The 16925-nt window shown below is 35.3% G+C and overlaps 1 protein-coding gene across 2 annotated transcripts; it reads right to left on the bottom strand.

Annotated features, from left to right (window-relative positions):
• Positions 1–5975: 5975 nt before the first annotated feature.
• Positions 5976–16925, bottom strand: MTG2 (mitochondrial ribosome associated GTPase 2). 2 transcript variants are annotated; one of them, XM_044661152.1, is made up of 7 exons: positions 16909–16925; positions 13539–13748; positions 10303–10450; positions 9834–9949; positions 8057–8275; positions 7602–7740; positions 5976–6516 (listed from the first exon to the last, which is right to left on the bottom strand). In XM_044661152.1, exons 2-7 carry the CDS (start codon positions 13740–13742, stop codon positions 6122–6124), a joined length of 1221 nt encoding a protein of 406 aa, XP_044517087.1. In that variant the 5' UTR covers positions 13743–13748; positions 16909–16925; the 3' UTR covers positions 5976–6121. The 2 variants fall into 2 exon arrangements, with proteins under 2 accessions (XP_044517087.1, XP_044517086.1); XM_044661151.1 differs by lacking the exon at positions 16909–16925 and adding an exon at positions 16820–16842.

Here is a 16925-nt window from a genome sequence, read left to right as displayed (position 1 = left end):
TTTTAAAGTAGGAATGTTAATTGCTAAGTGATGGTGGCAAAAGGATAATCTAGATATGGTAATAAAAAACAACATATTTGCCAATTCCTCTTTCTAGCCCTGTGAAGAGGGGAGAAAGCTGTACTGGAGAGGGTGCCAAGAGATGTGATAACTCCAGAACAAAGCTAGGTGTCAGTAAGAACCATAAGATAGAAAGAAGCTGACAGAATTGTACCTTTCGTGGATTTAGAGCTCGAAAGGACCTTGGAACTCACCTAGTCTGCTCCTTTCATTTAAAGATGAGGGAACAGAACCAGAGAAGTGAAGAACCTTGCTTGATATCACAACTAATAAATGGTAGAAACAAAATTCAAACTCAGATCCTTTGACTCTAAATATTTTTTCCACCCAAGGAAAAAGACTGTTGGGGAGAAGGATCTAACAGCTATCAAATGTTGGAGGGGATGGCATCTCCTGCCAGGAGAGTTGGTGCTGAGAGGATCCAGGGAGGAGTCAGAAGAGATTCCCTGGAAAGAACCTACTCCTGGAATGTTGGCAGCTGGGGCACAGATCCAATCTGTAAGCTGGTGCTGGCTACCTTGGAGTTCATCCATGTGAGTATTCTCTTCCATTGGGTAAGATCTAGACCTAACCATGACTTCAGAAATTGAAATTCTTGTGTCCTTCAATATATCCTCACTTTGGGTTCTCCCCAACATGCTGGAGATTGTCTTGTAGGTGTTTTTAACATTCCATGGATACCATCGTAACCATGGTACAATTCATGTCATCTTTTGACCTTGCTACAATAACCAGCCAATTTCCTTTTTTGATCATACATTCTTTTATGATACTTTTTACCTACTCATACATATTCTCACTGGTACTGTTACAATCACCCACCATACACCTCTCCACTGTCTTCGTGTCATCTACAACTTTTGATTCTTTGGAGACTTTGGTATTTCATGACTTGATGCCATGTCAGTTGTTTAAGACATGAGCTTCTGTTAGGAAGTAGCTGAGGATTGTTGAAATGGCTATACAATTTGCCAAATGTTTTCCAGCTATCTTTCTGTTCAATTCTAGTTTTAGCTCATTGTCTATGTGCAGTACCCACTCAAGATATGTATACTAATCAATTATCTTAAGGGGCTGCCCATCTAAAAGTAAATCACAGTCTGGGCAATAGGCATTCCTCATTCATTTGATTTCTGTGTGGATTATTAGACTGGTCTTCATTGGCTAGTTGTGAATTTTTTTAGGCCCTCTGGGGCTTGAATTAATCAGCATATACTGGAAAATGAGAACCTTTCATTTGGACTCCATGCAAGACATTCTCCATGATTTTGTATGTCATGATCATATAAGAGTCCTTGATAAGTGCAATCACAGAGATAAAATTATCTAATAATCCTCTTCATAGCACTTTGGCTACCTTATGTTTAACCCATGTTAAGTGGGTTTGGTTGTAAAAATGTTCTGCTTCCTTTAGGTCAGGTTATAAAACTAAGTTGGTAATAGGCTGAGAGAACAGGCTTAGAAACAGCAATGGAGCAGACACAACATCATATATCCCTTTAGGATACATGACAGCTCAACAAATCAGATCAAATAATAAGGGGAAAGACTTGTACAAAAAAGACTCATAGCTGTGCTCTTTGTAGTGGCAAAAAATTGGTAAATGAAGGGGTGTCCATCGTTTGGGGAATGGCTGAATAAATTGTGGTATCTGATGGTGATGGAATACTATTGTGCTAAGAGGAATGAACTGGAGGATTTCCATATGAACTGAGAGAACTTCAATGAACTGATGCAGAGCAAAAGGAGTAGAACCAGAATATTGAACCCAGAGACTGATATGCTGTGGCACAATCAAATGTAACTTTCCTTCTAGTAGCAATGCAATGATCCAGGACAATCCAGAGGAATTTATGAGAAAGAACACTATTCACATCCAGAGAAAGAACTGTGGGAACAGAAGAAAAGCATATAATCAATCACATAGCTCAATATAGATATGATTGGGATTTGGGTGTTAAAAGATCACTCTATTGCAAATATGAATAACATGGAAATAGGTTTTGAACAATGATACATGTATAACCCAGGAACTGCTTGTCAGTTCCTGGATAGTGAGGGAAGAGGGGAGGGAAAAAATCATGAATCATGTAACCATGGAAAAATGTTCTAAATAAATAAATTAATTTAATTTTAAAAATATAAATAAAAAATGTTTTTAAGTCTTTATGGGGAAAAAGTCATGAGAATGGTCTAGGGCAGCTTATAGACAGGAATGGGAATGAGACCAATGTTGAGAAACAACTTTATCATTTAACTTTACTTGAAAGATTGTTTTATCCATGTTATTGTTATTCTATATTTGAAAAAGCTAAGCCAAATATCTGCTGTTTTCCAAATTATTTGGCATTTTAAAGTAACAGAGTAGAATAATGACTTACAGAAATAATCTTGTCTCCATTTAGGCTAGAGATCAAATTCTCTTGTGGTTTTCAAAGTACTTTATCATAATTTACCACCGACCTACCTTTCTATGCTCATCTCATATTGTTCCTTTCCACATACTCTACCCTTCCAGCTAAACCAGAGTATTTGCTAAACAAAATACACCTCCAGTCCTTCCCTACTTAGGCCACCTGTATTCATGCTGTTCCTATACCTTATTCTACCTTCTTCTTTTCCTTTCTGAAGTCTTAGTCACCTCTTAGAGCTTAACTTAAAGATCATCTTCTCCATGACCTTCCATAAGTAACTAATCTTCCCCTCTCCACTATTCACATATTTTCTGCATATCAAATCCCACCAACCCTCAACTGAAAAATTTTTTGAGTGGAGATCTTATCATATCTAAACTTTGTAACTTTTCTGTTTCCCAGCGCAATGATCTGCAAATAGGATACAAGTATAGTGGGCCATATCTGTTATTTTTTAATTTTATCCCCCACTCCCACCTTAAGCCTAAAATCTAACCACTGCTTGTATAAGCAAAAGAAGATAACACGGGTCTTATTTTTTTAAACTCTTATCTTCTGTCTTGGAACCAATACTATGGAACCAAGACAGAACAGTAGAAGGGGCTGGACAATGGAGGTTAACTTGACTAGGATCACACAGGAAGGAATCATGAGACTACATTTGAACCCAGGACCTTTAATCTCTAGGCCTGGCTCTCAATCCACTGAGCCACCTAGCTGACTCCCTGCATGGGTTTCATTGAAAAGTATTAGAAGTTAAGGCATCATACCTTGCAAAAGCATTATCTTAAAAAAGCCTTTACTGAACACAGCTGATTTCTATGGTGCCTTGGTGAACTTTCAGTAAACTGTACAATAAAAGTGTCAACATATGTAGAGAACTGTGTCCTAACATTTGTGGAGGAAAACCCATTTATTTGAAAAGAAGAAAAAACAAGAAATTACATAAGGAAATTGATTTCAGCTTTAGGTTTCTAAACAAGGGTAGCTCATGGAAAAAAGCAATTTTTAAAATTGTGAAAAATGATTCAGTGATGTAGAAAAGTTTCATAAAGATAAGTAAATAAGATTGCCTGGAATTTTCCATACTACAGTAAAGCACCAATTTCTGACTCTTCTGAACTAAGAACAAGCTTTACTGAAGCACAGTGTAATTGCTTCTATAAACTATGTACTTGACCACAGTATGTAAAGTGCCTTCTGGAAATTGCTGCTTTATTTGACTACTGCCATTGCTACTGACACTCCTTTAGAAATGTCCAACCATTGCTTTGATGTGTGACTATTAAGTGAAAAATCATTTAGTAGCATCATAGGAAGGTATGGACCTCTCTTCTAAGTGTGGCATGTTTGTGTTCTATTGCAAGAAGAAAGAAAAAAAAATCATTTTTCAACACTAATACTGATTATTAGAGAACATGAGTTAACAAGAAAACCATTTGAAGTCACTGTCTAAAGTTAGAAGAGACTAAGTGAAATTTCATTAAAGGATAATTGGCAAATTATGTAACAAAATCCAAAGCATATCAAATGAATCTGGAATAGACCAACACCTTGGGGGGGTGGGGAGTGTAAACCAGGTATTTTAAACACTAGAGGTAAAGTCACATTCATTCAGGAGAGAAGAGACAGAGATATCCTGGGTGGTTCTATTTTTCTTCCCAAATTGCGCATGCAGACCTTGGCCCTATTCTGAAAAGATGAAAGGCAAATGTTAATTAACATAAGCTCATATTTTATTTTACTCTAAGAAAATCCTTTGTGGTACCTAGAAGAGAAAGTAAATGGATATAAAAACCCATCTCTAGCTTCTAAAACAGAGGAACCTTTGAAATTATAAGGCATTAAAATAAAACTCTGAGGCTGTCTCCTAGTCATAGATGGATGGAGCTAGATCAAAAACAAAATCATTTCTGTAGACTCTTGAAGCTGGCTTATCATTCAAGGGAAATTTAATCAGTAAGCATGCACAAAATTAAGATTAATCCAAGCAACTACACAGTTGTTATGTTAACCATCAGGGATCCCGTTTCATTAAATTGCAACCCCTTTACACTTTAAAATATATATATTTCTCTTACTCTATGGTATGCCTTCTTTTCTGAAAGAATCTCCTATTCCTTTCTCTCATGATTTCACATTAGTTTTTGCTTTTTGCTCCACAGGTTCCAGTCTCATGGCTTTACAAACTTCTCTGTGAGCCTCTGCACTTTCAGGAGGCTCTACCTGAGCTTCTATCTGAGGGACAACTTCATGCCTTGTTTCTACAACAATCAGCAACTTGTTGCCACTAAGAATTGAATGGGTTTGATTCATGGTAAAATATTTGGGAGCTAATTTTATCTGTAAACATGGCGTAATTAAGCCACCCAAACATTGAAGAGTTCTTTTAGATAACACTTATCTTCACATAGTATTATGTAAGTGGAAGATTCTATCAGCTATTAATCCAGAATGGGAGGGAATAAAAATTGACCTTGGGTCATAATCTATGAAGAAATTATAGTTTTCTGCTTTTAAGATCAGGCAGACTTTGATAAGCTAATGATCCCTGGAAGGTGTATAAGATTTTCACAATTTCCAGCAAAACATTTATGAATAGGAATGTATTCTTCACATACAATGAAGACTATATAGCCTTCTTACTCAGCCATAGTCACATTATGGAAATGAAGTCTGAAAGTACATTATCTAATATTAAAATAACTACTGAATATTCTGCTTGAAGCAAAAAAGTTCTGAGTCAGAAGGCAACATCTCAGGATGCACTCATTCAAAAACCATATTTCCTGATTCTTTTTAAGTGTTCAGCTCAAAAGGGCACAACAGGCTGTTTTGCAAACAGATAGGATATAGACTGGTTTACTACTAAATTTTTCAGAGTTTTTAATACGAAAAAATCATCCTGCAATTTATATCTTCTGCACTAAATTACATCAGAACAGAGATGTATGCAAAAGTACTCCTGATCCCTACAATTCCAATGGGACATATGGAACATTCTGCTGATAATTTTTAGCATCTCTAAAATCTGAAGCTTCTTCATACAACACTGCAAGTAGGCAAGCCAATAGCCTTTGTAAAAAAGGCTACTATTGTGATTAAGTATCAAAATAAATAGAAAAAATATATAAAACAGGAGAATGTATGTTTCAAGCTCACTAGTGAATATTTACATTCTCAAGCAGCATTTTATAACATCAATCAGCAATGTGTCTCCTCCTGCTAATTACAGCTGTTAATTAACACAAATGAGTTCAATCTCAGCAAATTAACCAACAAGGCTGATTGATGCATTAAGCATTGGTAAGCAGGCTGGCAGGGCAATATGCTGTCACAAAAGGAAGGCTAGTGCAGATTCGGCACTTCCTAGGCCAGAAGGTATAAGGATCATTAAAGGATCATGTATCACTTGAGAATAAAGCCCCTGCCTGACCAGTGATGGGGAAAAACCTACTAAATTAAATGATTTATAAAGTACTTTCACACAAAGATTACACATAAACAACAAATTAATTACATTTTATTGATGCGGTAGTCTTCACTTTCACTGTCCTTGATGCTCTCACTCTTATTTCCACTTTCAACTTTCCAACAGTTTTAGGATTTTTTTCCTTCAAGGAGGAATGCTTGTTTAGCTTGAATCACTACCAATTCAGTGGTTCCCGTCCCTGTTTGCACTCAGTCTCAACATAATCATCATACAATTCTTTCAAATGTAACAGCAATTCCTCTAGGTTCTCTCCAGTCAATGCTGACAAGGGGATGACCTTTTGTTCTAGTCGAGCCTGAAGTTGGGGAAAATTGACTTTAGATTGAGGAAGGTCAATCTTATTTCCAATGATTGCATGCGGTCTCTCTGACAAACCTTCTTCATATTTCTCTAGTTCATATTTTAAATCCTCAAGTTGAGTCCATGGCTCTGCTACTGAGAGATCCACCACAAATAACAGAAAGCGACATCGTTCGATGTGTCTCAGAAAAGCAAAACCTAAGCCTCTGTTTTGATGAGCTCCTCTTATTAAACCAGGAATGTCAGCTACTATAATTTAAAAAAAAAAAAAAAGGCAAAAAAGTATAATCAGTGAACACCATATGTGATTAAGATTCGCCTCCAGTTCATCTGTGAAAACTTTCTTGGTTGAGTGAAAACATGATCATATATAGCAATAGTGGTAGTCAAAAATACTGGGTTTTATTATAACTTCCTCATTCAACTCACTACTTGAATTTTAATAGGTTCCTTTAATACTTCAATATTTCAGTTGGTCAATGTGGACGTAAATTTAATTTTCCTTTTTGAAAAATGCTTTGAAATATCTGGGTGAAAAAAATATGAAAATGCAATTCTACCTGTTTCTTTGCAATAGTGGGGAACAAGGAGTGTAGAACACTGTATATGACATCAATCTTTTCCAGATTAGTTTTACTGAACTCTTTCCCCCCCTTTTTTATTCTTTATTATGAGAGTTGGTTCACTGTGAGGGGAAGGATATAACAGAGGATATATATAGGCAATCTAAAAACAAAAGATAAAAACTTATTTTTTTTAATTGGGGGGCAACTTATATTGGGAGAAAATATCAAAATGATACTTGACAAATTCTAGTCTGCAAAATTATTTAAAAGAGAAAAATAGCTTTCTATATGCTAAAAATAACTTGAGAATTATTGCGAAGCACTTTGGAAATACAAAGAGCTACACAAATAACATTACCAGCAGGCTTACTGGTAATTTTAACAAGTACATCATCTCCTAAAATAAATTTTTTTCCCTTCTTAAATTGCATAGGAAGTTTTTTAAATCACATGTGGCCCACATGACTGATGTTGCTGTGAAAAACAAAGCACAAAAAATGAAAGTAGTGGAAAACACTTCATCATTGAAATTTAAACTAAAAGTTTCTTAAAAGTTAAGTTACCAGTTAATAATAAAAGATCATCCCCTCCCAAAAAAGGAATGTATAAAGACAGCATTATTAGAACATTTTGAGTGAAAGTACTTTTTTTACATTTTAAATAGGAAGCTAAATTCAATTGAATCCAATTGGATATTTCAACTACATTTTCCTTAATTAGCCATTATTTCAAAAATCACCCTAATTTCAAGTGTGTTAGAAAACTTACCTGCTACTTGTTGGTAGCCTTCATAGTGAACAATACCTACATGGGGATTTAAAGTAGTAAATGGATAAGAAGCCACAGCAGGTTTTGCATTGGAAATCACTCGAAGAAGTGATGATTTTCCAGCATTGGGGAAACCTACCTAGAAGAAAAATGTTTAAATAGTCACATGAGTCTATGAAAACTTCTTCACACTTTTAAATTACTGAAACTAATCAGGAACAAAAGAAGAATTTCTAGAATGGAAACTAATATTGATGGATGATATGAACTAATATTAAACTCAACAACACAATAATTGAAAGATTAAAGTCTCAATTTTTCATTATTTCTGGAAAATTAATAAGTCCTTATAAATGCATTCCTATAAAATGTTGTTTTTAAAATGTAATCCTTTTCCCCAATAAAGGAAAGATAGTGAACTTGAGACAAAATCATATGAAGGAATTGACACCTACCATTCCTGCATGAGCCATAGTCTTCAGTTCCAAATGGAGTACTCTTTCTTGACCCCGCTGTCCAGGGGTACAAGTCATTGGAGCTCGATTGTCATTAGCCAGAAAAAATCGATTGCCTTTTCCTCCAGCTCCTCCCAAAGCTGCAATATATTCATCACCTGGCTGAGCAAGATCAGCTACAATTTCATTTTCCTCTTTAACCAGAGTGCCTGGAGGAACCTTAAAAGTAAAGAAAAGATCATAGATCTATATCTTGTTTACAACCATTAGAGGGTTATTCTGAATTTATTCTATAGGCAAAGAGTCAAAACCAAAAAGGGACAAAAGTTTTATGCTTATTAATTAAATTCAGCAATGCTTTTGTTAAACTCAGTAATGCAGATTCATAAAGTATATTTAATGGAGACAGGCAATGGGTAGTAATAGGAACAAGACCCTCATACTCTGAAATCCTGTGGTACTCACCAATTAGCACTAGTTAAACTTCAACTGCAAAACCTGTAGTTTCACTATTAGTCAAGTATGAATTGCAGATTGATCAGTTACCCATTCTGTAACATCAATTACCTATACTGGATCTGTAATAACCTATATTGGTTACCAACTTTGTGCATAATCTGGTTTATTAATTATTCATATTATTCTACATTTACTTTAGTTCTGAACTGTTAGGCATAATTAATTACCTACAGATGTCCTCCAATGTAATGCATTCCCCACCCACCCCCAATATTCTCATTCTAGAAGAGTAGCAAGTCCTCTCCCACATGGATAAATGATGAGATGAGGAACAAGGGACCTGCACACTAGGGACTCTGACATTCTAGAAGAATCCCTCAAACATGCGCATGCTCCTTATTCCCTATGACGTATGTGTCAAATCCCAAACCACACCACCACCTGAATTTGGCCATGTCCACTTTCCAGGGTTTGGGGAAAAGGTGAAGATTTCTCTAGAAGCTCCCAGACCCTCAATAAATATGCAAACCCTGATCCACACCTCAGGTTGCAACTCCACATCTGAGTCTACTACTCCATCAGTTACAGAGCTGCTATTCTAAACCTGAAGAGCTGCTAGTCTTTCAGCTCCAGAGGAACTACTCTAGTAGCCTGGGCTTATCCATCAGTCCTAAGGCTACCTAATTAGCACTCACACTATTCCACCAGCTATTAGGCTGTCATAAACCTCTTCCTCTTCAAATAAAATTCTTTTCTTACTTCTAGATTGAATGGAGTTTGAGTCTCCCCTCTTGGTGTGAGATCCTGCTACAAACTTGGGTGTGTTTCTCACACAATATATCGAAAACAGTCCCTGTCCTCAAAGAACTGAACTTAGAAGAAGTTGTGAAAGACTGTTTGAATTATAAAAAATTATAAAAAATAAGACATTTTTAAGACATTAAAAACTTTATGATGTAGTAAAATAACAAGTGGAAGTAATAGGAAAGAGAAAACAAAGGAAAAAATATTGAGAGAAAAAAGAAGTGTACTGCCACATACATAGAGACTCAAATGAAATTTCCTAATGCCCAGGGACTAGCAATGGTTTGATATAAATGTGAAGAGAAGCATATTGGAGGGTTGGGGGAAGGGAAGATTTTTTTTAAGCCACCTTTTAGTATTGAACTTTTCTTTTTTGGTCTGAATAGCAGACACATTTTTGCCCTTTTCTGTCCCAAGACTTCATATATAAAATTCAAATTAAGAGAGGAACCTAAGCTATGCTAAGTTATCCTATGTATTGATTACACAGCAAAACCTCAGTTGTATGACTTACTCTAATGTAGAGGCAATCTCCTTTACGCCCATAACAGTTTTTGTTTCCACCAGGCTCTCCATCAAACCCACGATATACTGAAAGGACTGAAGATAATGATCTGATTTGCCTGTCAACTAAAAATTAAACCAAGGTTTATTAAATTATTTAGGACTTAATTTTAAAAAATAAGCAGGTTCCATAAATTTTCTGTGGTCCAGCCAAAAAACAAAACAGAACTAAAACTGAATCTAAATAAATGGAACAAATAGAACAAACATAAATCTTCTCTTGGTACAAGTCTATTAGAAGTTACTAAATTAACAATATGTCTGAAGAAAAAAATTCTTTTCATTTTCTTTCACATAATCTATGAGTGCAGTTTTTCTTTGTAGTCATATCTATAGATTTAATAAAATATGTCAAAAGTAATAGTTGTTAAGTCTTTACAAAAACAAGGAATGCTGCCCAACAAGAAAGAGCAATTTACCTTTCAGAATGACATGGCCACCATCTCCCCCATCTCCTCCATCGGGTCCACCAAATTCTTTTCTGGGTTCACTATGAAAACAGCTTATCCCATTGCCTCCATTGCCTCCAGTCACAAATACTCTTCGATGATCCACGAAATATCGTTTCTACAAAGCAAAAGCCATTTTCCTTTAATAATATATCTTTAATTGTTTAACATTATATATGTATATACATTTATATCATGTACACTTCCTATTTATAAACACTTTAATACTTCAACAGATTCCATCAGTTCTATAGCTCGCAAACTCTCTGATTGTATGAAATTCTTGCATATAACTTTCCTAGTTCTTTTTGTTTTGTGGATGCCAGTGAAGCACTCACTCATTTCATATCTATCATTCTGTCCATAAATAAATTTTAGCAGGTCTTACTCTAGCAAATTTTTAAGAATATATGTCTAGACCAACTATGTGTGTATCCTCCAAGTATATTCTAACTAAATTTAGAAAAGCTCATCACTAGGACATTGACCACCAAGTAAGGATTTGGGCTATTTGGTTTGTTTGCTCTGAGGGGGGAAGGAATCAAAGGTTTGACCATAGCAACTTATGAAAATCATTTTAAGTGGGGTTTCATCCTTTATTCATGAAGTATTACTCAGACTAATAAAATCATAGCTTCCAGATGTATTAAAGTAAGTATGCAATCCTTAATAAACATTTTAATAATTAACTTAAGATAGCTAACCTAAAACAAAAAAAGAAATACTCTCCAAACTTTTAAAAATAAAACCTCTTGCTAGGTTATTCTTTTAGGCAGCCTGGTATAGTAAGAAAAATCATTGGTCTTAAAAGTCTGGAGACATAGTTTTGAATCCAAATTCTAATACTTACTAGCTGTCTGTCTATTGGGTGAGTCATGAAACTTCTTTGCCTTCAGTTTCCTCATGTGTAAAGTGAAGATAACACTTGCACTACCTCAGAAGATTTTGTGAGGAAACTGCTTTACAAACTATAAAGTAATATATAAATATATCACTTATTTATTTAAGAATACAATTTTCGAAGAACAGGTCTCTACCAACATAACATAATTATGATTCCAAGACAAAAAGTGCAAGATAAAGTTCTTCAGAAGTAAGTCTCTTATGCAGACTTTAAATGATCACTTCATTGTAAATATTAATAATATGGAAATAGATCTTGATCAATGATACATGTAAAATCCAGTGGAATTGCTCATTGGCTATGGGAGGGGGGAGAGGAGGAAAAGAATATGAACCATGTAACCATGGAAAAATATTCTAAATTAAATATATGAATGATTTTTTTTAAAGTCTGTCTCTTTCTCGTAAGCAAGAGGGGCATTTTAAGAACAGTATACTATCTGACTGGAAAATCAGATTTAAAACAATTCAATGATATATTTAAATCTTTTTTCTACTAATGGCTTTCTCCAGAAAAGGAGATTAAATAAGAAAAGTTATCTAATAATTTGGAACAAATGAAGATGATATTTAGTTTTTGTTAGCACTTAAAGTCAATCTCACAATAAACTATGGTCATCAACTTTTAAGGATACCAAACTTCCACACACAAAAAAAGATTTCAGATAAACTGTCTTTGAGCTGAAAAAAATCTGGCCCTATACAGTATGCACACAATAATAATCTGCTATTAATCTTGACCATCATAAAAATCCTTTCTATAATAAACTTAAAGCCCCTTCATCAATATATTCACTTTTTTCACAAATGGAAATTTTTTTTTAAAGCCTTTTAAATTTCTTTGGCACCACCACATGGAAAAACTGCGAATTACTGCTATAAGAATCAACATATATTTTCAGTGCAATCAACACTGATTAATAATTTGTTCATAAAAAGAATTTAATTGGATAGCAGTATCTATGTACAGATTATACAATTTCCTCCATAATAACTCAGTTTAAAAATGCATGTGACAAACAGGTGGGAACCATGCAGAAATTCGGCTAGATTTTAGTTTAAATAGATAGTAAATATCCTATTTTCAAATCAAATGCAGTTATCCTAATAATTTTAATCTACAATCTCCCCACTTAGCAGAAAACAAAACATAAGGAAACATTAATTAGTTCACATCCCAAAAGATTTAAGTTGGAATTAGAGAACTAGGAAAAGTAAATTTGCTTGATACTTTTTTAAAAGAGGAGAATGTATATGACTATATATCACAAGTGTACAGATCTTTCTTTTATTATTTCCCAAAGTTTCTCTATAAAATCAATTATTTTCATTAGCTTCAAAAATATTTTCCTTGAAAAAAATTTTATAACAAATTTCTCTGATAAAGGTCTCATTTCTCAAATATATAAAGAACTAAGTCAAATTTATAAGAATCTAAGTCATTCCCAATGGTCAAAGGACATGAATAGGTGGTTTTCAGAAGAAGAAATCAAAGCTATCAATAATCATATGAAAAAATGTTTAAAATCCCTCTTGATTAGAGGTAACAACTCTGAGGTACCACCTCACACTTCTCAGATTGGCCAATATTACAGTAAAGGAAAATGATAAATGCTGGAGGGGATGTGGTAAAATTGGGACACTAATGTGTTGCTGGTAGAATTGTGAACTGATACAAACATTCTAGAGGGCAAATTGGAATTATGCCCAAAGGGCTATGAAAGAATGCATACCTTTTGATTCAGTAATATCACTACTGGGTCTGTATCCCAAAGAGATTAAAAAAAAAACTGGAAATAACTTGTTTATGCAAAAATATTTATAGCTGCTCTTTTTGTGGTGGCAAAGAATTGGAAACCAAAGGGATGTCCCTCAGATGCAGAATGGCTGAACAAATTGTGGTATGTGTTGATGATGGAATACTATTATGCTATTAGGAATGATAAACAGGATGAATTCAGAAAGGGCTGGAAAGGCCTATGTGAACTGATGCAAAGTGAAATAAGCACAAGCAGGAGAACATTACACATAGTAAGAAGGGAAGGAAACAATATGGATCATATAACTTTGGAAAACTTGCTATTAAAATAAACAAGTTAAACAAAAATATTTCCCTGAATAACTGTGACCATGTTACTATAATTAGGACCAGAAGAGCAAGACAATAAAGAAAAACTCCATCAAAACAGCAATTCTTAGCTTCTACAACAGCTAATGGCAACATTAAATATGAAGTCTAAAAATAGCATTAAATTAAATACTACTCTTTGGGAAGGGGAAATGAATTTATGTTTAGTTCTTACCAACTTTTTCTCTGAAAGGTTTCTTTTTTGTTTAGGTTTCTGATGGTTTGCACATTTTGCACAGCTAAGGAAGAGAGGTCGTAGAGAAATCTGTTGCTGAAATAGATAGCCAGGATCAAGAAGAGTACTTGCAGCTGGAATCCAAGGCCACTTGCCTTCCAATATAGTTCTTGATAATGTGGAGGCAAGCCTTGAAGGTAGCATGCTCACCTAAATGAGTTAATTTCATAAATTAAATCTTTAGTTTGTCTTGGGACCAGTCATCCAAATAGTAAATCCAAAATATTAAGGATAGACATAAATTATGGTGCCTCAAACCAATCCCTTCTAATTCTGAAATTCTTTGATGTCTAGAATATAAAAATATCCATCCCTCATTTAGTATAGAGTTTAAAATATTTAGTATATATAGAATTTTAGAACTAGAGGACCTCAGAAATAATATGGTCTCCTCCTTCCCTGATACCCGCCAAAATTGATGGATGAGGAAAATGGGGCCCAGATATAAAGTGGTTTGTCTAAGGTCAAGTTGTCAGTTAGTGATAGATCTGTGACTAGAATTAGTCTCCCAATTTCCAACCATTCTATTCATATGGTTTCCTAATCAAAGGGCATTCCTGACTTTATTTTTCTTAAAGTAATTCCATACATTATACACAGAATTTAATAGTTTGAAAGGACTTCAGAGGTCATCTAGTCCAAACTATACTTGAACAGAAATGTTGCATACTATATTCTACAAGTGGAAATTATGGCTACCACTGAAAGACCACCAAGGATAGATAATCTTGTCATAATACAATCTTAATTGGACAGTTCTAATGATTGCACGAATTCATTACACTGAATCAGAATCTGCTTCTCTGAAATTTATTGCTCTTAGTTCTGTCCTTTGGAGTCATACCAAAAAACAAAAACCCAACTCCTTCACCACATAAAAATACCTGAGGCCAATATTTAAGTCCCTCTAAAGTCTCTTCTTTTCACCAAGCTAAAAAATACTAGTTTCTTCAACCCATCCACTTATGGCATAATTTTTTTTAGTCATCTCATCATATTTAGAATTAGAAGAGGCCTAAGAGGCCAACCCTCATTTTAAAGAAGAGAAAACTGAGGCCCAGGGAGATTAAATGACTCTCCCAAGGTCACACAGGTAGTAAGTATCACAGGCAGGATTTAAACTCAAATCCTCAAATTCTAGGGCTCTTTCCACTTTACCACAAAACCATTCTATTTGCCTTCCTCTGGATATGCTCCAGTTGTCAATTTCCTTCCTAAAACATGGCACCCAGAACTGAACACAATATTCAGCAGGACTATCACAACCCTCATTCTGGGAATTATATTTCTATGAATGCAGCCTAAGATCATGTTGCACTGAACCAAAAGTCCACTAAAAACTACAAATTGCTAACCTGCCCATGACTTTCTCACCCTAATCATATTTTTTTTTAACAGTGGTATTTAAACACCTGTTTAGAATTAAATGAATCTAGAATGTTGGAAAGTTACTTAGATCTCATCTAGCCTAGCACCTTTAGTTCCCAGGAATTGAATTAAGCTGAAGCCCAAAGAGGCTGAGTTGCTTAAATGCCAACAAATAACTAAGTTAGAGCTTAGGACTCAAACAAAAAGACTCTTTTGATATTCCAAGTCTTTGGGGTCAAAAGTTGGGTTTGCTTTGTTGGTCTAGGGAGCAAAGAGAAGAGTCTTGGACTTATTATGCCTGTTCTCTGAGAGTGATGTAAGACAGGCTAGTAAGAGAGAGACATCCACATCTTACTCAGTTCAGAAAGTTGCTGGCTATGGAACTCGGATACCTAGCCTTTGTCAAGACTGTAATATGATGTTAAAGGCATATAAATGGATCTTATAAAATTCAGCCCATTTATCTAACTTAGCAAAATGTATCTGGGTCCACCACTAGTTAACCCTCCTCTCTTTATGGTAGTGAATTAGAATAGCTTGACTCTTCAAGACACTAATATTTCAAAATTAAAAGCAAAGACTATTCCCTCACTCATATGGATGCTGAACTTGTAAGTTATCCAGCCTAAGGAATCATTAGCATGTTTTTAAGTTATGCTTAATTGTAAACATCTCTTCTCAATTTCCTTAATTAGGTGTCTTTATTTGTAAGTACTAGTTACATTGTTTCAAAGAAAGGTATACAGAAACAGCCCTGGATCTGGGTAATGAGACTACCAATAGGCTATAAACTTTAGAAATTAAAAGATTAAGAAGAAATGAAAGATTTGGGTGCTTTGGAATATAACCAAATTTTTAAGTAAAAGCAAGTAGGTGAAGGTGAGGGCATATGAGGAAAGGGGAGCAGAAGCACATAGGAATAGGCACCAGAAGACTTGGGTTCCTGTGACATTCACTCTTTTTAGTCCTGTGAAAGGAGTAGATTCTAAGGCTTCTACTAGCTATCTCAATCAATGAAATCAATTCTTAAGTCCCATTTTCTCCAGGAGGCCTATCCTGGTCTCCCATTCTCCTCCTCCTAACCTAGTGCCTTCCCTCAGAGTATTTTTTAATACCAAATATATCTTGAATGTACACAGATAATTTGCATATCGTGTCTACCATTATAACACTCTAGGAGAGTAGAGACCCTGCTTTTGTTTTTCTTTATCTCCCTAAGGCTTAGCACGGTGCCACACACAATGTTTAATAAAAGCTTGACTGCACAAAATAAAATTAAACAAAGGGTTTACTGAATAAAATACTAGTTGAATTCATTGACATGCTCTAAGGCAGGTTACAGAAAGCCTGTAAGTACTTTTTTTCAAATCACTTCCACATCTAAGACTCTGCCTAACACAGTACAAACAGTTCACTGTACTATAATCCCATTCAAAACATGCACCGTATATATCAAAAAGGAGGTTTGGTCTAATAGATAACTGTTTTCAAGGGCCAACTCTAACTATGACCTGGAAAATCAATTACCTTCTCTGGGCCTGTTTTTCAATTTATATAATTCTAATTGTTCTGAAACTCCGATTCTAGGAACAATAATCACTCAGCCCACCATCCAGGGTAGGTACTTCTCTATATGCCTCCCCCAAACCTGGGATATGCCTGGGACCTGGACTGTCTTTGGATTCCTTTTGGATATCCCTGGCTCAAGTTCCCCCACGCTGACCCCTCCCACCGGCCAAGGTCGGGGCCCAGGATGCGAGGCTGGAAGGCCCAGCCATCAAATGCCACAGACCCGGGCCATTTTTCCTAGGGTCCCCACCTAGCCCTGCCCTTTTGGGGGGGAGGGGGTCAACCTCGCTGCATCCCAGAGCTCTCCTTCCCCTCGGCCAACATCAACTTCCCCAGCAAACGGTGCCTGGCTTCCCAGCAGAAAAACACTTACTTAGCTTCGTAGGGAAC

This window comes from Gracilinanus agilis, chromosome 2, assembly GCF_016433145.1.
Source record: "Gracilinanus agilis isolate LMUSP501 chromosome 2, AgileGrace, whole genome shotgun sequence".
Classification (NCBI taxonomy): Eukaryota; Metazoa; Chordata; class Mammalia; order Didelphimorphia; family Didelphidae; genus Gracilinanus; species Gracilinanus agilis.
This window is presented reverse-complemented; position numbering and strand designations above follow the sequence as displayed.

Excerpts from the sequence above, each read along its gene's own strand:
- MTG2 (XM_044661152.1), bottom strand. The coding sequence starts at position 13,742 with ATGCTACCTTCAAGGCTTGCCTCCACATTATCAAGAACTATATTGGAA. Across the intron at positions 9,950-10,302 it reads TGGCCATGTCATTCTGAAAG|TTGACAGGCAAATCAGATCA; the intron begins GTAAATTGCTCT and ends TTTAATTTTTAG. Across the intron at positions 7,741-8,056 it reads CTATGGCTCATGCAGGAATG|GTAGGTTTCCCCAATGCTGG; the intron begins GTAGGTGTCAAT and ends TTTTTCTTCTAG.